Below are 23,683 nucleotides of genomic sequence, written 5' to 3'. Positions count from 1 at the left end.
ATACATTTGCTTTGATATAACATTATAACGGCATGATCAATTATAAAAAAAAAATGCATTAAAGCATTTTTTAAGGAGATAGTACGCCTCAATGTACCATATAAAAACAAGATATATTTAATTTATGAATATTTTTATAGATCTAGCTTGATCCAATTACATACGTCCACGTGGCGTCCTAACAGGTTTTCACAATCTATTAATAGAATCGGAATTCCGGTGCTATTCTTAAACTAGCGAAAAAGAATCATATTATAGAGAAGGCAGTCTCGTTAGGATTCTTAGAGAGGAAGATCTGTTATGATTGTTATAGAAGACGGTCACCGTTTTGTACAGAAGAAACCAATACATAAGTAAGTTTTTTAAATCAAATATTAGCACTAAATGTTACTATGAATAACTTATTCTTAGAATTTACGTTCACATCTTTCACTTTCGTTTTCTGACAAAATGTGTTTTCGGAAAGTGATATCGGCCGAAATGTGTTCTTCCCACGTGTTATTGATATCCATAACAGAAAAGGATGTACTTGATTTGAACTTGATTATTTATTTTGATAATTGTAGACGTTCCACTATACTTACTTAAGAATATTACTACACATTGAGGAATATAAGTAGAATAAAATTTATTTTCAATTTGCCATCTTTGAAAATAAGCTTTAAACGACACAAAAACATGTAAATTATATGAGTAAAAGGTAAAAGATTCTGACAGGAGTCATATTTCAGGTAACACCAAGCATCTTGTCATTTAGGGTTTCACTGCTCATGCGCATTACAATACATGTAGTGTAATACTCTTCCGATTAGAAATCGTATTTAGATTATCAACATCCTTATTCACCTATTAAATACCAGCGAATGGAAACCATGGTAACATGACGTCATTTTTCAACTTCTGTTTTCGTATCTACTGCAAATAATGTTTGATAAAGGTCTTCCGGAAAAAAAGGGGAATATTTATATGGCATAATGAAGAGTTAATAATTTACATTGAACATAATATCAGAACAATTCTCTGGAAGTTATACCTAGCGTTGTAGCCAGTGCTTGTTTATTGAGCTGAGAATTACGTATGGTTTGCGTTCTCGGGCACGCCGGATGAAATCATGCTATGGAGATTTTGTAAATGCGAGATGGGAAATATTATTACGTAAACTGTTGATAACAACTTGAAAGAATTTTTTTTTTTTCAGAATCTAGCAGTTGCCCAAAAAAGTCAAAATCAAGATGGCAAATCATCCTAAGTGTCTAAAACTGGCATTTGTGTTGGTCCTGTGTTGTAACTTGAGCGACTTTATAATGGATTGGGTGTTCTATGACGACATCAAGAATGCAGAGGACGGCTTGGTGTTTGGGCCACAGAAAAATCAACTGGTCACCGCATCATTTGTTTTCTGTATTATAGGGACAATTACTTTCCTGATAGAACTGATTATCGACATACTCGATTACAAATGGAACACAGATTTACTATCTGATATCTCAGATGTGATGACAGTTATAACACTATTGATCGAAGACTTGCCTCAGGTCCTCATCAACTTTGTCATTGCTTTGTGTCGAGAAGACGTCACCAACATCGTACAAATAATGAAGGCATCATCATCAATAATTGAGGTAATTATAGCAGTTATCATCATGTTGGTGAAATACTGCCGAAAAGACGAAAAAGGGAAACTAAGGAAATGCTGCTTCAAAGCAACATTAATTCTTTCAGCCATAATATTAGCATTTTCCGCAGTTGTCTTTTACCTGGAAACCAACTTCGCAAAGGCACGGATAAACTTTGACAGCCATGGCTTGGAAGGCCCAGAAGCAGATCGGTATCTTCTGGGAGTGGATATCTTTATGAAATCTTCAGCCCTTCCAAGTATCACTAGTGATCAATGGTTGAATATTACGAGTATACAAACCATAACAAGATTACCTAGTCAGTCTCAGTCAGTAGGGCTCCTCGTCACAGCACAATACGTATGGATGATGAAGGTGCCCACTTTATCTGGGGAATCGCTGCCATGTTACAATATAACACAAGCATCGATACTCAATCCTCTCCCGCCGGCACAATGTCCAGGTATTCCGTTATTTACAGAGGACAGTAGGTACATAACGGTGAAGCTAACGTATGTGGTCCCAAATAGGAGACAGCCACTGGGAGATATACTGTACAATTACCAAGTTACTGACCAAAACTGCACGCCCGTCTCGACACCACCCGTGACATTGAAGTATTTTAAGGGTAAATCAGACAGGAAGGACGATCAGATCTTGATCCCACCGTCTGACCTGCAAGATGTACGAGAAGTATGGAAGACTGGGAGGGGATCTTGTAAGAGCACCGCGCGCGAGCGTCCAAAATTATCCTCTACGATGGACGTACCCTGTGTGCAATTGGGGTAGATCAACACAATCTAATATGAGCCTGTTCCGTGGAGAGGAAGGATATCTAAACCCGAGTGTAAGAGGTTGGCTAGTCAGCATGAGGCTTTCCTACTGGGTATTTTCCTGGATATACTTCCATCTGGCCTGAACACGCCTTGGTTAGCAAATGTTATAATGTTAGGGTTTCATTCATTAAAAAAAAAACACAAAAAAAAACCCAACAAAACAAAAAAACAGGGAATGCCATCAAAATAACAAAATCGTAATTCTAATTCAAAACCGATAAAACTAGGGTAAATATGAACAAAAAAAATCTATATCTGCATGGAGAAGACAATTGAGAACAAGAATAAGATCATGCGTTCTAGTGGAGTAAGGCTCTTCTGCGTCATCGACCATACAAATCTAAATCAAATCAGTTTAGTCACATTCTCAAAGTGAGAACCACGGAGCCACTAGCCATTTCAACGAGCATCGAGTACGTCTGACTTATATCGCAAAAGGAAATAGAACTTTCCAATGATCTCCATCAACGTGCATCTTTGGACACTTTGTTTATATTCAGTCAGTAGTTGACATTTGTCACGGAAATCGTGATGATGGGAACAAGCCGCTGATTATCGAATACATACGGGACATAAGCATCGCAGATAGGCGTAGCAGGGATGTTACTATCTAGAAATGAAAAATTACATCTAACAATTTAATTAGAATGTGGAAGCCGCCATTCATTCATTGAGTCATTAGTGTAACTACTGACAGCATTAACATTGTGCCCATGTTTTTATCGACGTATCATAAACTGCTGTACATTTAAGTATACCAGTCATTGAGGCATCCTTACCTAGCGTAAACTGCGAGTGTATATATATGTACATTATGATAACTTACAAGGTTACAAAATGTACTGTATCATCTATATATAAATAACTTAATGAGTTATTGCATCATCTCTATTTATAGATTACTTAAGGAGTTGTTGCATATCTATACACAGGCTAACTTTTAAGAGTACATATCTATGATTAGTTGGACTTCGTATACTGCTATATTTTTTATAGTCAGTGACTCATTAATAACTAGTTTACCTAATAAGAGTACTGTGTTCACTGTTGATTTGACTAATAAACTTACTGTATGTACATATATTTTAACCAGTTATTGACTCATCAATAACTCGTTTAGCTTGTGAGAGAATCGTGTCCATTGTTAGTTCGACTAATATACTAATGCACACATAATTTTATCGATTGTTAGTTCGACTCATATACTAATGCACATGTAATTTTATCAGTTATTGACTCATCAATGCCTAGTTGAGCTGATGAATGTGTTTATGTCCATTGCTAGTTCAACTGATATACTAATGTACCTATAACGTATTTATTAACTCAGATATCATCTAACATTTAAGTGTCAGTAATTGAGCAGGGGTGATAGCATATCAGTGCGCTAGCCCGAGTTCCCTCTGGCCCTGACACCTACACCAGACATGGTGGCAGGGCCAGATGATACTCGGGCTAGTCAGTGTGCATGTCACATGACATTCCAGTGTAGGAAATGGTTGTTTAATAAGCCCCTCTTGTGAAGAACCATTTTTTTCTCATTTATTCTTACAAACAAAATGCATTAATAAGTGACCCTTAGTAAGTTTTTACTACTCATAAGCATGTACGTATACATGTAAGTATACCAGTAAATTACTCATCATTGTTTCGTCTTTTCACTGTTTACTCCATATTATTTTAATGTAGTTTTAGGACTTACATAATTTGAGAACTTCTGAGAATGAGAGGCATTATATACATATATCATATATTCATTATTAGCTAGACTGAATTACAGTTGTTTAGACATAAGTATTTCCTTGAATTTATTGTCGATGTGTTCCCCGAAATGTGATCCCCTCTACATGTGTCCCACCACCCCTGTATGTTCTCCGACATGTGTTCCCCTCCACATGTATCTCACCACCCCTGTATGTTCTCCGACATGTGTTCCCCTCTACATGTGTCCCACCATCCCTGTATGTTCTCCGACATGTGTTCCCCTCTACATGTGTCTCACCACCCCTGTATGTTCTCCGACATGTGTTCCCCTCTACATGTATCTCACCACCCCTGTATGTTCTCCGACATGTGTTCCCCTCTACATGTGTCCCACCACCCCTGTATGTTCCCCGACATGTGTTCCCCTCTACATGTGTCTCACCACCCCTGTATGTTCTCCGACATGTGATCCCCTCTACATGTGTCCCACCACCCCTGTATGTTCTCCGACATGTGTTCCCCTCTACATGTGTCTCACCACCCCTGTATGTTCCCCGACATGTGTTCCCCTCTACATGTGTCTCACCACCCCTGTATGTTCCCCGACATGTGTTCCCCTCTACATGTGTCCCACCACCCCTGTATGTTCCCCGACATGTGATCCCCTCCACATGTGTCCCACCACTCCTGTATGTTCTCCGACATGTGTTCCCCTCTACATGTGTCTCACCACCCCTGTATGTTCCCCGACATGTGTTCCCCTCTACATGTATCTCACCACCCCTGTATGTTCTCCGACATGTGTTCCCCTCCACATGTGTCCCACCACCCCTGTATGTTCCCCGACATGTGTTCCCCTCTACATGTGTCTCACCACCCCTGTATGTTCTCCGACATGTGATCCCCTCTACATGTGTCCCACCACCCCTGTATGTTCTCCGACACGTGTTCCCCTCTACATGTGTCTCACCACCCCTGTATGTTCCCCGACATGTGTTCCCCTCTACATGTGTCTCACCACCCCTGTATGTTCCCCGACATGTGTTCCCCTCTACATGTGTCCCACCACCCCTGTATGTTCTCCGACATGTGATCCCCTCCACATGTGTCCCACCACTCCTGTATGTTCTCCGACATGTGTTCCCCTCTACATGTGTCTCACCACCCCTGTATGTTCCCCGACATGTGTTCCCCTCTACATGTATCTCACCACCCCTGTATGTTCTCCGACATGTGTTCCCCTCCACATGTGTCTCATCACCCCTGTATGTTCTCCGACATGTGTTCCCCTCTACATGTGTCCCACCACCCCTGTATGTTCTCCGACATGTGTTCCCCTCCACGTGTCTCACCACCCCTGTATGTTCTCCGACATGTTTTCCCCTCTACATGTGTCTCACCACCCCTGTATGTTCCCCGACATGTGTTCCCCTCTACATGTGTGTCACCACCCCTGTATGTTCCCCGACATGTGTTCCCCTCTACATGTGTCTCACCACCCCTGTATGTTCTCCGACATGTGTTCCCCCTCTACATGTGTCCCACCACCCCTGCATGTTCCCCGACATGTGTTCCCCTCTACATGTGTCTCACCACCCCTGTATGTTCTCCGACATGTGTTCCCCTCCACATGTGTCTCACAACCCCTGCATGTTCCCCGACATGTGTTCCCCTCCACATGTGTCCCACCACCCCTGTATGTTCTCCGACATGTGTTCCCCTCTACATGTGTCCCTTGACTATTTGCTCTGCATTGTCAGTATGTAATCTAACCAGACAATATAGAAAGTAATCTGATTATAATTCTCATATAATTCCCGTTGGTGTAGTGATAGCAAGATCAATGGTTGTGATGTCACTAAATAACATTTTTTCAGAAGTCACCAAATCAAGAATAACTTTGATGTCACGAAATTTTGTGCAACGAGATTAAAAACCCGATTGATCAATTTAACTTTCCAACAATTTATGTAGTTTTGTTGCATGAAATGTGAATGAATATCACTACAGTGGAATATACTGATTAAAATGTTGAAATTAAATTGCTCATTTCGTATTTATTTCCACAAACTATATTTTTGCCAGAAACGGTCGTGCCTAGTGATAGCAAAACTTGACTTTGGAGTGTGATAACACTATTACTGATTGAATTTAAGAAAAGCTTTTATTCAAAACAGAAATGTATTAAGTATTATACTGTCTTCTTCGGAAATGACAATATGACTGACTGAGGATACAACAATTACCCTTGGACATTGCTCCCTAGTGGTGTCATGGTAAAGAGTTGGTGTAACCTCCAAAAGTTTATTGAAACCACAGTGGTAAATTCAAGCTACTAGGAATCACATATGATTTATCCAAAGAAAATATTTTTGATAGCAATTTCACTGAAAAATTAAAAGCAATAGAGAATCTTTTGTCTAATTGGTCTCTCAGGAATTTATCAATCATTGGTAAAGTAACGTTCCCTATCATGGTGCAAGTTTTGACAGTTCTTGCAAGCCCAAATGAAAAAGTACTGAAGTCTTTCAAAAAGCTATCCTATAATTTTATCTGGAATAGCAATGTAGATAAATTAAAAAGAAATCTTTTAATAGCAGACTATAAAGACAGTGGCTTAAAGCATTAAAAGTAATATGGATAAAAAAAAGCTTAGATTATGATAACCATTCAGACTGGAAAAAACTATTCATTGACCATATTGAAAAATATGGTTGCGATAAAATATGGAGTTTAACCAATTTTGGGTCTTACAGAATTAAGAAAAAGGGAAAACTTGGGACCTTTTTGGGATGAAATTTTACAGATTTGGGGTTCTCTTTATGAATACCTCCCCGCAGCCCCTGGGGATATTCTCTCCCAGCCTTTATGGTTTAATGAAACTATTAAAATAAATAGACGCCCTATTTTTCAAAAGAAATTATGTGATGCTGATATATACTATGTAAAGGACCTTGTTGATGGAAATGGATTTTTTTTGACATATGAACAATTTATACAAAAATATCAAGTTCACATTAATTTCATGAACTTCTATGGTCTCATTAGGGCCATTCCAAGAGGCTGGAAGAGATTGGTCAATGACTACAGACAAAATATTGAAAATATTGTACATAACAACTTAAATCAAGTTAAAAGTATTGAAAAACCATCAAGATTCTTCTATAAAAAGATTATTTTAAAGGTGGCAGAATGGCCTGTTCAAACTCATGAGAGATGGCATACCTTGTTCGATATATCTTTATGCAAAAACGAGTGGGAAAAAATCCATGTTATTCCGTTTCAGGAAACAAATGACTCTAAACTACAAAGTCTCCAATATAGAATTACTCATAGAGTGTTCTTTACTAATGCAATGTTATTAAAAATGAAAGTTCTTGAACACGGAGAGTGCAGTTTTTGTAGTGGAGCACCAGAAACAATTTGCCATCTCTTTTGGGATTGTCCTCATAGACAATCATTATGGACAAGTCTTATTAACTCTCTTTATCAATGTTATAGTATAAGGCTAGAAAGGAAACCTGACTCTTTCCTACTTGGTGTCACAGATGATAGACAACCAATGGGTCTTAATCTAGTAATTCTTTTGATTAAGAAATACATTTGTACATATCTCTGCAAAGACAATACCAACACATTCTAAATTGGGAAACTTGTAAAACCTTTATTAAGAATTATAGAAATTTAGATCTATATTCGGTCTACAAACTTCCAACCAGTATGGCTCAAAAGACCCGGCAAAAGTGTCAAAAGACCCGGCAAAAGTGGGAAAGTGTCCGATCTATCCTTATCTAAATCCAACAATTTCAATAATATGACTCATGGAATTTACTGTTGAAACTATATGTAACATGATGTAAACAAAATGTTGAAATGAATGATGTAATGTAAAATGAAATATAAAAAAAGAGTTGGTGTAACTAAAAGGATACAACAATTACCCTTGGACATTGCTCCCTAGTGGTGTCATGGTAAAGAGTTGGTGTAACTAGTAGGATACAACAATTACCCTTGGACATTACTCCCTTGTGGTGTCATGGTAAAGAGTTGGTGTATCTAGTAGGATACAACAATTACCCTTGGACATTGCTCCCTAGTGGTGTCATGGTAAAGAGTTGGTGTATCTAGTAGGATACAACAATTACCCTTGGACATTACTCCCTAGTGTTGTCATGGTAAAGAGTTGGTGTATCTAGTAGGATACAACAATTACCCTTGGACATTACTCCCTAGTGGTGTCATGGTAAAGAGTTGGTGTAACTAGTAGGATACAACAACTACCCTTGGACATTGCTCCCTTGTGGTGTCATGGTAAAGAGTTGGTGTATCTAGTAGGATACAACAATTACCCTTGGACATTACTCCCTAGTTGTGTCATGGTAAAGAGTTGGTGTATCTAGTAGGATACAACAATTACCCTTGGACATTACTCCCTTGTGGTGTCATGGTAAAGAGTTGGTGTATCTAGTAGGATACAACAATTACCCTTGGACATTGCTCCCTAGTGGTGTCATGGTAAAGAGTTGGTGTATCTAGTAGGATACAACAATTACCCTTGGACATTACTCCCTAGTGGTGTCATGGTAAAGAGTTGGTGTAACTAGTAGGATACAACAACTACCCTTGGACATTGCTCCCTTGTGGTGTCATGGTAAAGAGTTGGTGTATCTAGTAGGATACAACAATTACCCTTGGACATTACTCCCTAGTGGTGTCATGGTAAAGAGTTGGTGTATCTAGTAGGATACAACAATTACCCTTGGACATTACTCCCTTGTGGTGTCATGGTAAAGAGTTGGTGTATCTAGTAGGATACAACAATTACCCTTGGACATTACTCCCTAGTGGTTTCATGGTAAAGAGTTGGTGTAACTAGTAGGATACAACAACTACCCTTGGACATTGCTTCCTTGTGGTGTCATGGTAAAGAGTTGGTGTAACCTCCAAAAGTTTATTGGAACCACAGTGGTAAATTCAAGCTACTAGGAATCACATATGATTTATCCAAAGAAAATATTTTTGATAGCAATTTCACTGAAAAATTAAAAGCAATAGAGAATCTTTTGTCTAATTCGTCTCTCAGGAATTTATCAATCATTGGTAAAGTAACGTTCCCTATCATGGTGCAAGTTTTGACAGTTCTTGCAAGCCCAAATGAAAAAGTACTGAAGTCTTTCAAAAAGCTATTCTATAATCTTATCTGGAATAGCAATGTAGATAAATTAAAAAGAAATCTTTTAATAGCAGACTATAAAGACAGTGGCTTAAAGCATTAAAAGTAATATGGATAAAAAAAGTTTAGATTATGATAACCATTCAGACTGGAAAAAACTATTCATTGACCATATTGAAAAATATGGTTGCGATAAAATATGGAGTTTAACCAATTTTGGGTCTTACAGAATTAAGAAAAAGGGAAAACTTGGGACCTTTTTGGGATGAATTTTACAGATTTGGGGTTCTCTTTATGAATACCTCCCCGCAGCCCCTGGGGATATTCTCTTCCAGCCTTTATGGTTTAATGAAACTATTAAAATAAATAGACGCCCTATTTTTCAAAAGAAATTATGTGATGCTGATATATACTATGTAAAGGACCTTGTTGATGGAAATGGAATTTTTTTGACATATGAACAATTTATACAAAAATATCAAGTTCACATTAATTTCATGAACTTCTATGGTCTCATTAGGGCCATTCCAAGAGGCTGGAAGAGATTGGTCAATGACTACAGACAAAATATTGAAAATATTGTACATAACAACTTAAATCAAGTTAAAAGTATTGAAAAACCATCAAGATACTTCTATAAAAAGATTATTTTAAAGGTGGCAGAATGGCCTGTTCAAACTCATGAGAGATGGCATACCTTGTTCGATATATCTTTATGCAAAAACGAGTGGGAAAAAATCCATGTTATTCCGTTTCAGGAAACAAATGACTCTAAACAACAAAGTCTCCAATATAGAATTACTCATAGAGTGTTCTTTACTAATGCAATGTTATTAAAAATGAAAGTTCTTGAACACGGAGAGTGCAGTTTTTGTAGTGGAGCACCAGAAACAATTTGCCATCTCTTTTGGGATTGTCCTCATAGCCAATCATTATGGACAAGTCTTATTAACTCTCTTTATCAATGTTATAATATAAGGCTAGAAAGGAAACCTGACTCTTTCCTACTTGGTGTCACAGATGATAGACAACCAATGGGTCTTAATCTAGTAATTCTTTTAATTAAGAAATACATTTGTACATATCTCTGCAAAGACAATACCAACAAATTCTAAATTGGGAAACTTGTAAAACCTTTATTAAGAATTATAGAAATTTAGATCTATATTCGGTCTACAATCTTCCAACCAGTATGGCTCAAAAGACCCGGCAAAAGTGGGAAAGTGTCCGATCTATCCTTATCTAAATCCAACAATTTCAATAATATGACTCATGGAATTTACTGATGAATCGATATGTAACATGATGTAAATGAAATGTTGAAATGAATGATGCAATTGAAAATGAAATATAAAAAAAGAGTTGGTGTAACTAATAGGATACAACAATTACCCTTGGACATTGCTCCCTAGTGGTGTCATGGTAAAGAGTTGGTGTAACTAATAGGATACAACAATTACCCTTGGACATTGCTCCCTAGTGGTGTCATGGTAAAGAGTTGGTGTAACTAGTAGGATACAACAATTACCCTTGGACATTGCTCCCTAGTGGTGTCATGGTAAAGAGTTGGTGTAACTAGTAGGATACAACAATTACCCTTGGACATTGCTCCCTAGTGGTGTCATGGTAAAGAGTTGGTGTAACTAATAGGATACAACAATTACCCTTGGACATTGCTCCCTAGTGGTGTCATGGTAAAGAGTTGGTGTAACTAATAGGATACAACAATTACCCTTGGACATTGCTCCCTAGTGGTGTCATGGTAAAGAGTTGGTGTAACTAATAGGATACAACAATTACCCTTGGACATTGCTCCCTAGTGGTGTCATGGTAAAGAGTTGGTGTAACTAGTAGGATACAACAATTACCCTTGGACATTGCTCCCTAGTGGTGTCATGGTAAAGAGTTGGTTATCTAGTAGTATTCTGATCGTTTCCAGTTTGAAGTGTGATTGGAAGTTGAAATGGAGTGCTAGTGGACTGTCTCTGTATTGTCTAACTCTATAAAAGGGCTGCAGACTCCACTTACTTTACCTCTGATGAGCTATGACTTAGTATCTAAACCGGTCAGGTATTACACTAAATGGACAACATGGTTCCCTGCACGGACAGCACGATAGTGTCTTTCTCCCAGTCAGTTTTTATTTATGCCTTCTTCGGAAATTTTGTGTGTTATGATTAATTGTCTGCAATCCTGTGAAGACTATAGGACACTATAACTTTCCAAATAAGATAAATAATCCTTTAATAAGAGCACCTGGGTGGTCTATCATTCTACATCCCGATTCTTGGGTACCTAAATTTATTGAAGGAATGAAATTTATTTTTTCAACATTCATGAGGTCATAATAACATTAGCTTCTGGACAGTTAGCGATTCACGGTAAATATGTCCAGAAAGCCAATGTTGTTATGCCCCCATGAATGTTGAAAAATAAATAACATTCCTTATATTTACATTATGATTATTTTTTATTTTATCTGTTAAAGCACGCAATAATATAAAATGCATATTTTTCATGTATTTACCCGGTAGTGACGTCAGAGAGAGAACAGCTGTTTTCGCGGGAAAGTGTCAGACAGTTCTTGGCACGGTCTTATCAACCGTTTTAACAACAACACAAACAGAATATAGATCCATCTACAACATTTTTTCTGTGAGGTTTTTGGAGAATTTTTTTTTAAAGTTTTAAAAATTTAGAAGATCGTAACAATATTGGATTTATGTAAATATAGCATGGATCGCGTTTATTTAAAAGAATACGAGAAGAAGAGAAGAAAAAATCCAACATCGGAGAGTACAATCTGTGGTTATGGGGTCCCCGACATTACTAAACACTGTGATAAGGCTAATGTCTTATAAAAAAATAAATACAATTTTCGTCAATACTTTCAAGCATACTGAATGTAAATAACTCTAAATAAATCAAGGTATACACACCACATCAAACATTATGTTGAACCAATTATTAAAAGTTTTGATACCCAGGAATATGGCATATTGTACTAGGACTAAGCAATGGTAACAGTGTATCCACTGAATTGTCAGTGACGAGTACATCCTACAAATGAAAATGTATTGTTTTTCATATACATGTATTGTATATGAATGAAGAATCAGAATCCATGCCAGCTAATGCTTTAAATGATCTGATGATGTATTCGTTATTTCAGTGTGCTTATCTGTATCTTATCTATATAATTACTTTTAGGTAAAACGGGTAAGATAAGTGTTCTTGAATTCTTTAATATCATTCTGTTTGTTGTAAGAATTCATATATCTTCCCATGTATCTTCATCGATACTGAAATTTGCATTCCATTTTCTTTGGGCATTCTTATAAACAGTATCTTACATTCCCTGATGACAAACAAGAATTCCACGTAATTGGATGTGTCGTCTGCGCAGACAGCTGGATGATTACAAAAGTTATTGCCAGAAACAGATTTTCTATTTATAGTAAGCTTTTAGTAACAGCATGAAAATTGAGTTTAATGGACCCAAAGGAACTTGAGTTATCACAAGAAAACAAATCTTCTATTTTTAGTAACGGTGACCTTGACCTTCGAACTTTAAAAGTAATCCCAACTGGGAAGCGAGCACTTTGGTAAGGAAGATATGCATTAAGTTTGAGTTTGATTGGCTCAAAGGAACTTGAGTTATCACACGGAAATCTCTGTGCGGACATCGCCGACACAGATATCAACAAAACATTGATGCAGACGCCGTTGACGTAGTGAAACATATGAGCATGAATGAGGATTTTTTTCATTTAAAAGTCTTCGATACCATAATTTTTGGTTTCAACAATAATGTTGATAAGATATACCTCTTCTTGTACCATGCATTATTATAGCCAACTTTAAGTCTCCCATCCATCTTAATATGGACAAGGCTTCCAAAAATTTTAACTTGGAGATGAGTTTCATAAAATCTCATATGAAGTGTAACAAATTCAAGATACTTTTTATCACCTGACTCAGAAATACATGGTGGCAGGTTTTTAAAGTCAACACGTACAGTGAATTTTTGGTTTTCTTGTCAATGTCTACATCATATTCTATGCCTAACAGAGATAAGAACTTCACCATCTAAATAGTCAATGTTTGTACTACAAGGTTCTCACTGTATTGTTTGCTCCTCATCTATGCTACCTTTGTCTTAGAGATGTTTGGTTTTTTTTTAATCTAGACATACTTTCAAAACAGCTAAATTTTAATTCCATTTAAATGTAACCCTTGATTTTTATGTAAAAACACTAAAATTTTAATTCTCAAAAATAACCCACTTGATGGTAGGCTCTATTTTTAAAACCAAAATAAAAGTCTAATTTAAAAGTTTTTGCCATAAAATCCCAAGAGCTTTATAAATACTTTTTCCCGCATCAATTCAACCAACAGGTTTATTTTTATCTTCTGAATACTGCATTACATCATCAACGGTCCGTCTAAATATTATCTGAATATAGTGATGACCTACCTTAGCAGCCTGTATTGCAGACTCTGGCATATGTATCTGGGGGAATGCATACATAGCTCCCTGAACTTCGTTACATGAAAATCTCTCCATGCTATTAAATGTCTCTGTCACCATATTTGCTTTCACTTTCAGATCATTCAGGACTTTCGTTTTTTCCTAAAAATGAAAAGGTCAGAATATCTTTTATATATCGGTATAGTATGACAAGTATTTGTTGTAAAAACTGGAATAACATCATAATTTTGAATTTCTCAGATTGTATATTTCAAAAACAATGTATTACACAATAAGTCATCTGTTGTTGAAACATACAGTATATATACAAAAAAAATCAGGGAGGGAATAGATGTTTCCTGTCTTGTCATCAGCAAATGGTGCATGTTGATTACTATCCTAAATAATTTTTCAAAAGTGGTAAAGTGTGACCTTGGATCCCTTATCCTCGACTGATGATCACTAAAACCTCATCAACTGTAGAACTTATGGACTAAATCATGTAAATTTTGTCTCTATGTGGACGACAGTACTATCATATTCTCACATAAATGCCCTGAAATCCTAACCCTGGCTTTGAATTCCTGTCAGGTTTGGCTTATTGACAATAAATATCATTACATCTTCTCCCTAAATCCTTTATATGGTCTAGTAACTTCAATCTTCAAAATTTTCAATATTCTTTTCCTCCCAGAACTATCAATTGTCAACTAAACTGGACAAAAAAACTTGGACAAGAATTACATTTACTGAGCTTCAAAAAATTGATATGCTCAATGTAGAAGGAAAAGTTTGTCAACTTCATTTAAATAATGCATTTAACATCTTTAATGAGATATGCCCTCAGTATATATACATATATGGTACTTGATAGGGAAATTCAAATTATCTCAAGGGTAGAAAACACATCTACTTTTTTCTTTTCAGCTGCTAAAGATTGGAACTCTTTACCAAATGCAAATGCAAAAAAAAAAGTTGCATTTCAAGCAAAAAAATGAATTGGATGATCTCTTTGTCTACCATCAAGCTTGACTTGTGACATTGCATATTAATTTCAAATTTTAATTTCTGTAAACAGAAAAGAAATGATATGTTGGTATGTTTATTAATTTATTTTTTTCAATATTTGATATCTTTGAAAATAACTATGTGTCTATATTTGATAGTTTGATACTACAAGAAGCTGTACGTCTGCCACTGTAGATAATTGTTAGGTATGATATATTGTTTTCTATATATATATGGCACATATCACTCCTATTATACAACTTACTTATATCTATATTCATCTGCTAAAAATAGTCAGTCTCATTTTATGGTTAGATTGTTTACTCTGATATACAAGGATTGATGTCGGAAACCTTTTATCCTGATAAAACTCTACTTATACTCAATCTTAATATAAAATATCTAAGTACAGGCTGCATTGTTATCTCAATCCTATGTTTTACTCTAAATTGTGATATCTTGTAATTATATGCCTATTTTACCTGAATAAATTCAATTATTGTTATTAATCTCTCAAAACGTTCATGAGCTATCTTGTACATGGGTAGGTGTTATGGAAGCATGAACACAGACAGACATGTACAAACACATGCAGTGATTACTATAATCTAATATAAACTTGTTGCATTTATATTAAGCAGGTAATATTAAGGTTCACCTGTACACTTACCTTAATAAACAGATCATATGATGGTTCTCCTGGGCGAGGGGGGTTCACCACTACATCCATTGCTGCCTACAAATAACATCCATCAATAATAAAACAATGAGGAAAAACACAATATCACCATTGTCTTCTGTTTGCACAGTAAACATGTCAAATAAGCAAAATTCATCCCGCACTAAACATAACTTAAAATAATTTTAGAATGTATTAAATAAATGTTTAAATGACTTCATTCACACGTTAATTATTTCCATAGCACAAAATTATGTTTGTATAGTTTTAGTTTTGTTTGTTACATATACCAGGTAATAAATGTTTCACAATTGATCCCAACTGTATGGACAAGGCATACCTGAGTACGAAGCAGATATAACATCAATTTACCTGTCCAGCCACAGAAGAACACAATTTGGCTGATATTGATTTCAACTGTTGAACTTTAACCTCAGGGTCAAGGTTAATGACCTCACAATAACCTCCTCTAAATCCACATCTGCAAAACATGAAAGGAACCATTAAGGTATGGTATTGCTGTGACAAATCTGGATACTGAGAGGTTGGAGTTATCATGGATATTATCTAACCTGTAAAATACATCGATATGACACTTAACAGTAACAATCGGCCACCATAATTTTTTGTCACCTCTAATAATTAATCATTTGTTTCATATGTAACACTGACAAGGGCATAGTATGAGAAGTATAGTATACTGTCATCTTAAACATGAATGTCTGTCTATAATCCTCAGTGTATTTTCCCTTGTTGTGGTACCTGTCCGGTCAATAATCACTCTCCTCTGAAATACTGTCCTGTCAATAATCACTCTCCTCTAAAATACTGTCCTGTTAATACTCACTCTCCTCTGAAATACTGTCTGGTCAATACTCACTATCCTGTGTATAATACTGTACTGTCAATACTCACTCTCCCATGAAATACTGTACTGTCAATACTCACTCTCCCATGTAATACTGTCCTGTCAATACTCACTCTCCTCTAAAATACTGTCCTGTCAATACTCACTCTCCCATGTAATACTGTCCTGTCAATACTCACTCTCCCATGTAATACTGTCCTGTCAATACTCACTCTCCCATGTAATACTGTCCTGTCAATACTCACTCTCCCATGTAATACTGTCCTGTCAATACTCACTCTCCCATGTATCCCTTGGAGACAGACATGAATGATGCAAGCTCCATATCCTTGTATTCTCCTCCCATCTCTGTCAACACTTTCTTAAACGAGTGGAAGGCAGATCCTTCAGCATATACGTTGTGTTGGTATACCTGGACAGAGAATTTAGAAAATATAAAGTATTATTTTTAACCAAATCACAGGTAACAATATACACCTGTATTATGTACATGCCTTCCATATCAGTGATCAATGTTCAAAACTCTAAAAGGACGCAAAATGGTATTGGTCACCGGACAAACGAAGTAGGTTTCCCACGGTAAGCTTCCATTGAAGCCATCAAGTATAAATAATAGAATTATAGCCTGATATGATTTGTTAAATAAATGAACATGTATCGTTTTATGATAATTCAGTACCAAAGTGTTCCTATTTCATCTCGAATATAGAATCGATCATTAAGATTGGCGGTTAAGATATTCATTTTTTATTTCCTTACCTCATCAGCCAAAATAAAAAGTCCTTCATCCTTGGCAAACTTTATAACATCTTCAATATTTTCTCTGGATAAAACTGAACCTAAAAGTCAAGAATGCTTTTATGTAGACAAGTGAGAATGTTTCAACCATAGTGATTTATACACATCAAATTACTGTGAGTGGTTCAGAACAATCATTCTAATCAAACAAAGTAACGCTGAAACATAACTCTGTAAATGGTATTTTATAATGAAATGATGTCTTAATGTGATATGATATCACTCATAAAATGCTACCTCCTGAGAAAAAGATTTCCAGTCGAATGTCAGATTTATGTTTGAGTATAGTGTTACCCTACTACAAACATTGATACATATGCTAATGTAGTTTGGAGTCATTTTGGTTTGTGACATCAGGAAAACAACAGAACAATGTGATGAAATAAATAGGGGAGATAACTCCTGTTTATTTGAGGTCTTGCACTACTTATTCAGCCAATCACAGCTGGTGTTTCACCTAGCTTGAACCAAGTCCCTGAAGAAAATGTGTTCCTTAGGTTTGTAGCTGTTTTCCTGAGTAAATAACATATGAACTGGGTACTTTCTATATATGAGAATAAAGAGAAGGCGCTTGGGATTTTGAAAATTAAAAATATACACTCCTGGTATAAATAGAAAGACATAGGATTCCAGATGTAAAAAGGCGGGAATTTCCCAGGTGGGGGTTCCCCAGTTCGCTGTAAATATCAGGGTTACTGACTTTCAAGTATTGGTGTGCTAATATATGCTATAAACCTATCCAATAACATCATTTTTCCGGTAGGGAAATCTTCAAACTTCTCCCTCTTACCAGTAAAGCCTACCTGTTTTGTTGTCCAGTTACTAAATCTTACCTGTTGGGTTGTCAGGTTACCAGTAAAGCCTACCTGTTTTGTTGTCTGGTTACTAAATCTTACCTGTTGGGTTGTCAGGTTACCAGTGAAGCCTACCTGTTTTGTTGTCCAGTTACTAAATCTTACCTGTTGGGTTGTCAGGTTACCAGTAAAGCCTACCTGTTTTGTTGTCCAGTTACTAAATCTCACCTGTTGGGTTGTCAGGTTACCAGTAAAGCCTACCTGTTTTGTTGTCTGGTTACTAAATCTTACCTGTTGGGTTGTCAGGTTACCAGTAAAACCTACCTGTTTTGTTGTCCAGTTACTAAATCTTACCTGTTGGGTTGTCAGGTTACAAGTAAAGCCTACCTGTTTTGTTGTCCAGTTACTAAATCTTACCTGTTGGGTTGTCAGGTTACCAGTAAAGCCTACCTGTTTTGTTGTCCAGTTACTAAATCTCACCTGTTGGGTTGTCAGGTTACCAGTGAAGCCTACCTGTTTTGTTGTCCAGTTACTAAATCTCACCTGTTGGGTTGTCAGGTTACCAGTAAAGCCTACCTCTTTTGTTGTCTGGTTACTAAATCTTACCTGTTGGGTTGCCAGGGTTGATAATGACAATAGCTCTGGGTTTACACTCTGGTCTTGCCTCATCGACTGATCGCTTCAGTTCACTTACATCTAGTCCCCAATTCTTGTCCTCATTCATGTAATATTTTATCTGGAAAACACAACGTCATCCATTTGATATCTATGTTAACAGGAGATCCCAGAGTGATGTTGACACCCTTCATTGAAAGTTCTTTATTGGTTCTTTGTAAGAGTGATCTTTTCTCCTATTCCCTTTTTTCATCATATTTACTCTTTGACATAAATGACATTGACAAAACATTACTGTATTTAAGTTCTTCATTCTCAATATTGAACAAGTATTACAAGTGACAAAGAATAAACCACAAAATGATGCTTCAAAATTCTCAGCAGAAGTCCACACTATCCACAATACCCTGGAACACATCTGACCCAACAATGTACTGAGAGAAAGGATCTATTCTGACTGTCTGTTTTACAGAACCTCAGATATCTGGACACTATCTCTATACAAAAAATACTCATGTTACTACATAATTTCACTGATTTAAAACCGTTTAAACCATGTTTAATATCACAGTTGAAAAATGAATGGAGTCAATATATACATGTAGATAACTGATTATATTTGATTAAAGCAACAATTGGTGAATGGTCTCCTTGCTACAGAGACAATGGCCAAGACAAGGTTGCCCTTGCCCATCTTAGCATGGTTCATATGAATATATTCTTACTTATTGAAGTGTGGTGTCACAAGAGATTTTGAAATATTTTGTTTGATTGATATTGTTCCATTTAATACTTGTTACACTTACTATTCATTGGCCCTTATGACCTTTTCAGTGTGGATGAGTCATTAAGAATGTAATAATGATAATAACAAACAACATATTGGAAACATTCATTAGATCATTTCTTAGAAATGGTGATTACAAACTTCATCTGTCAACATTTATGGCCAACTGTCACCCATTTTGTTTTCTGATCAGTCTCAAAATTGAATATACACAATGAAGGACAAAAGAAAATCTACCCATGATATTGGAGAAAGATCTATTGGGTATAATCTCAAAAATACCAATAATAAACTTCAATTGTCAAAAATCAAAATGGTAATCTTCAGCCATTTTCTTTCTGATCAGTCTCAAAATTTAACATGCACAAATAGGAACCATGGGGAACCTTCCTATGTTTGAGAATAATTAATTAGATTACTTTATGAGAAACAGCCGTAACAAGTGGTGTTTACAGATGGCCAGTTGGCTGGACGGATAGAAGGATGAACGACCGACAACGAACAAAGGGTGAAAGGGCGATTTTAATAGCCAATTCTCATCAGATGGTCGAAGAAAAATTTATTTATGCAAATGTAGAACAAATATAACATTCGGCAATTTAAAGCATAATGCAAGACAAACGATAAAGCTATCATGAGTCTGGCCTGAGACTCAAACAGACTGTAACCAAAGTGTATACATATATTTAAGAAAGTCACGAGAACCTTACATTGGTATGTAATAATTTGTAGATCTGAAACTTATGAAGGATTTGCATAGATAAGGAAACACTGTGGTGTGTTTAGACAAATACAATAAAGGTATATAGAAAGACACAGAGACACAGTACATAGAAAACTTACAGGATAGGCGTTGTACTCGGCTATAGTTGCTGTGTAAAGAGGATACTGGGGAATGGGGATCATCACCCCTGCCCGACCACGACCCGACTCCCCAGTCATCAACATCTTCATTATTGTCTACAATAAAACATTCAGCTATGGAATCACATGAGAATAATAGTAAGATGTTATTAGATCATGTTCAAAGACAGTATTCATACTTTGAAATATTCACACTTTTCACTAATACATAAAGTGTAAAAATTTCGCCCACAGAAATAAAGTAACTCTTTGTTGATGATGAATATTTAGATATATCCTTACACTGCCAATGGCAAACTGCCAGACTGACTAGTTCTCCTCATATTTTTCACCACAGAAAATTTGTTGTATAAAACTATTTTATACCTTGATACCATCACTAGCACCTGTACACAGGAATATATCATCAGAGGAAGCAGGGAGTCCATCTCGCTCCTGGATATAGTTAGCTATGTCTTGTCTCACCGAGGGTACCCCCGAACTGTCACTGTAGGCACCTGGAAACACAACAGTCATCTACAATTATATACACACTTAACAGGACATCCTCTTCACACATTAAGTTATTTATATTTTAATTCAATCAATTAACATATAGTTTAATTCTTTGAATTAACAAAGTACAAATTGAAGGAGAATTTTGAGCTCTAGACAAGTAGAATCCATATTTCTTTAAATAGTTTACTTTAATGGTTCGTGAGACTGCAGTTCTAAGCTTGAATAAATTACACACAAAACATCGAACTCATATCACAAGAAACCTATCCCATGAGTATGATGATATACATGTCACCAGGGATTTTTTTTTGTACATTTGGAAACTAAATATAGGCCTCTTCCCTTATAGAGATTTTGTTGTATTTCCCCAATTTCATGTTCATATATTTTTCTCAATCTATAATCGTTAAAGAATACATCAGTTAGTATGAAAAAATGTTGATCAGAATGAATTTCAAGCAAACGGACTCATGCTACTGGTTTCTATTCACTGAAATTAAACATAAAAAAGATCTGTTGATGATATTTCCCAAATTAGCAGAAGATACCACTGTATTCCCCCAATGCCCATCAAAGGTCAAGGCCCCTGTGAAATAAGGGTGAGAAAATCACTGGTCACGTACCTATACTACCACCTCCACAGCTATCAAGGACACGCTGGGCTCGCTCCTTAGCATCAGATGGATAACGTGGGTCGTTCATTAGTGTACCTGGGTCTGTACACAAGGCCACCACCTACAATATCACAGAATGTTTAAATATATAGAATATTAATAATAAAATAAAAAGCCAAACACAGAATATTAATTATATACAATATATTGTTCTATATTAAAACTTAATACATATTTTGTATTTAATTAACTTTTTAACATTAAATCACATATATACATGAACATATCTCAACATATATACCACATAATTGATAATTACAATCTGAATGAGCTTTGAATGAAATCATTGCAGTTGTAATTTTTTTTTTGTCAAAATGTTAAAAATCATTTCCGTCATAGCTTAATACATGTATGTAACATTTGTTTAATGAAAAACAATACATACGTTTTCATTCACATGTGGCATTCCAATTCAACAACAACTATTCATTGAAACAAATATTTATCCTGATCAGTGACTTGGACACATTTATTAGGTTTAAAAGTACCAACCTGTCTGGGGAATGTGATGGGTTGTTGTCCTGTAGCAGAGTGATTTGGGTAGATGTACTAGGTATAAAAAGTACCAACCTGTCTGAGGAATGTGATGGGTTGTTGTCCTGTAGCATGACAGTCTCCTATATTGGCTCTGATCACATCTGGGAAAGGCTTCTTCACACCCTGAAAAATAAAATAAAATACTTCAGGATAAACATGAGACATACATATATAAAGCCCTTGATAATTAACAATTTACCATATTTCTCATAATGCATTCCTTTCACAATAGTATGAATCATGAATCCCCATTTCCTTTTACATGTACATACATGAGTATATTTAGCCCAAGTTTCCTCTGGCCCTGACACCATGTCCTACATCAGACATGGTGTCAGAGCCAGAGGAAACTTGGGCTAGAGCTTATTCTGTACCAAGATAACAAAAAAATACTGTATAAACAAATATAATTATATATTTTCTGTTGTAATATATATATATACAGTTTCCCTGTATAATTTCAGTTGTAAAGCAGTCACAAAATATAAAACATGCATCTTCAAATGCATATTCAATGAAAAGTATACTAGAATCTAATTAACATTAATTATCAATGGTAAGAATAGATTGATAATTTGGTTTGAAAATTTCAAAATCAACATTATCTCCAAGACTGAGAAATACTCAATGTGTCTAATATTCCTTTTGATTTTTTAAAGTAAAACGTGTTTAAAAAAACATACAATTGCACTTGTCCTGTCACTGTACCAACTCACAATTAAATCTATGAACAGCATACATTGTATGTACAAAAGTATGTATATCATTTTAGCTTTCGCGGAATCGACCTAAATCTCTTTCTCTCTATTGACATTATCTTCAATGCGTTGGTCACAACCATTTAAAAGTCGAATTACTAGTACCTATTACAAATTTATCACTTTCAATCCTTCTTGTTTTTGTTTACACGGTGCCCCGCCTAGGCATCATCTTTCACACTCACTGCTTTTAGCTCCTCTTCTATTTTACCCGCCAGGATGACAATCGGGCCACGCACAGCATACTCCATCACCCTCAAATGAGGGTTCATATTGTCTATCGTCAGTACCTTTCCACGGCATGGTGTTTGTGAGTGGAAGCGCCTGTGCTTTCCTTGTTTACAAAATAAAGCCCCATTGACCTGGGTTTGAGATAGAGGACAAACAGGTGAAATTCGACACAGTCGTGCCGAGCAATTCCGAAACATTCTGACGGCTGTAGCAGTTTGCACGGAGCGTCTTACATACAAAAGGTGATGCCAGGTCACTCACAACTGGACTCACTTCAATAAACCACAAGTAAACAGCATAAAACGTGTCGCTAAAATGTTGAAATGAAACCGGATATTTTGTTATACGAAGGGAGGTCACTCTAACACTCTGTTAAGGCACCGACCATTAACTTCCGGGTGGATTTTTTGTAAAACATTTCAGCAACAACCTTTTTTTTTCATATCCGTTATATTAAAGTTTAATAACTCTTTAATATTTTTACTTCCATTTGAACTTTTCAATTTAAAAAAAATAAATTCCAATGGCATGGTGAATATTTCATTCGTTTTGAAAATAAAGTGTTAATATTTGTGATTTCATCACCCGTTGCTCTCTAGGCCTATATCAGTTTATAAAATTTTGATCTTTTAATTGATAAGAAGGATACAGATCTAATGTAAATATCAGCAAAATATCAGTGAAGGGAGATAATTAAGGATTTTTGGTGTGATCAATAAGTTTATTAAAATAAAGCAATACTTGGGTTAACATTGTAGTGCACTGGAGTTAA

The 23,683-nt window shown here is 36.0% G+C and overlaps 2 protein-coding genes across 2 annotated transcripts in view; one reads left to right on the top strand and one right to left on the bottom strand.

Annotated features, from left to right (window-relative positions):
• LOC117338357 (alanine aminotransferase 1-like) overlaps positions 1-23,246 on the bottom strand; it is a 49,226-nt gene extending 25,980 nt beyond the window's left edge. The window contains exons 1-11 of the mRNA XM_033899682.1: positions 22,866-23,246; positions 21,956-22,045; positions 21,335-21,446; positions 20,580-20,710; positions 20,193-20,309; positions 18,554-18,683; positions 17,115-17,194; positions 16,634-16,767; positions 15,860-15,968; positions 15,479-15,544; positions 13,807-13,962 (exon numbers count right to left, since the gene is read on the bottom strand). Of these exons, the coding sequence (XP_033755573.1) occupies positions 13,807-13,962; positions 15,479-15,544; positions 15,860-15,968; positions 16,634-16,767; positions 17,115-17,194; positions 18,554-18,683; positions 20,193-20,309; positions 20,580-20,710; positions 21,335-21,446; positions 21,956-22,045; positions 22,866-23,108 (1,368 nt within the window). The 5' untranslated portion in view covers positions 23,109-23,246. The remainder of the gene's footprint in view (positions 1-13,806; positions 13,963-15,478; positions 15,545-15,859; positions 15,969-16,633; positions 16,768-17,114; positions 17,195-18,553; positions 18,684-20,192; positions 20,310-20,579; positions 20,711-21,334; positions 21,447-21,955; positions 22,046-22,865) is intronic.
• On the top strand, positions 93-6,198 carry LOC117338360. The gene is made up of 2 exons (XM_033899685.1): positions 93-353; positions 1,199-6,198. The coding sequence occupies exon 2, from the start codon at positions 1,233-1,235 to the stop codon at positions 2,403-2,405; it is 1,173 nt and encodes a 390-aa protein (XP_033755576.1). The 5' UTR covers positions 93-353; positions 1,199-1,232; the 3' UTR covers positions 2,406-6,198.
• Positions 23,247-23,683: the final 437 nt, after the last annotated feature.

This window comes from Pecten maximus, chromosome 11, assembly GCF_902652985.1.
Source record: "Pecten maximus chromosome 11, xPecMax1.1, whole genome shotgun sequence".
NCBI lineage: Eukaryota > Metazoa > Mollusca > Bivalvia > Pectinida > Pectinidae > Pecten > Pecten maximus.
The sequence above is the reverse complement of the archived record's forward strand: the minus strand, read 5'-3'. Positions and strand labels throughout refer to the sequence as shown.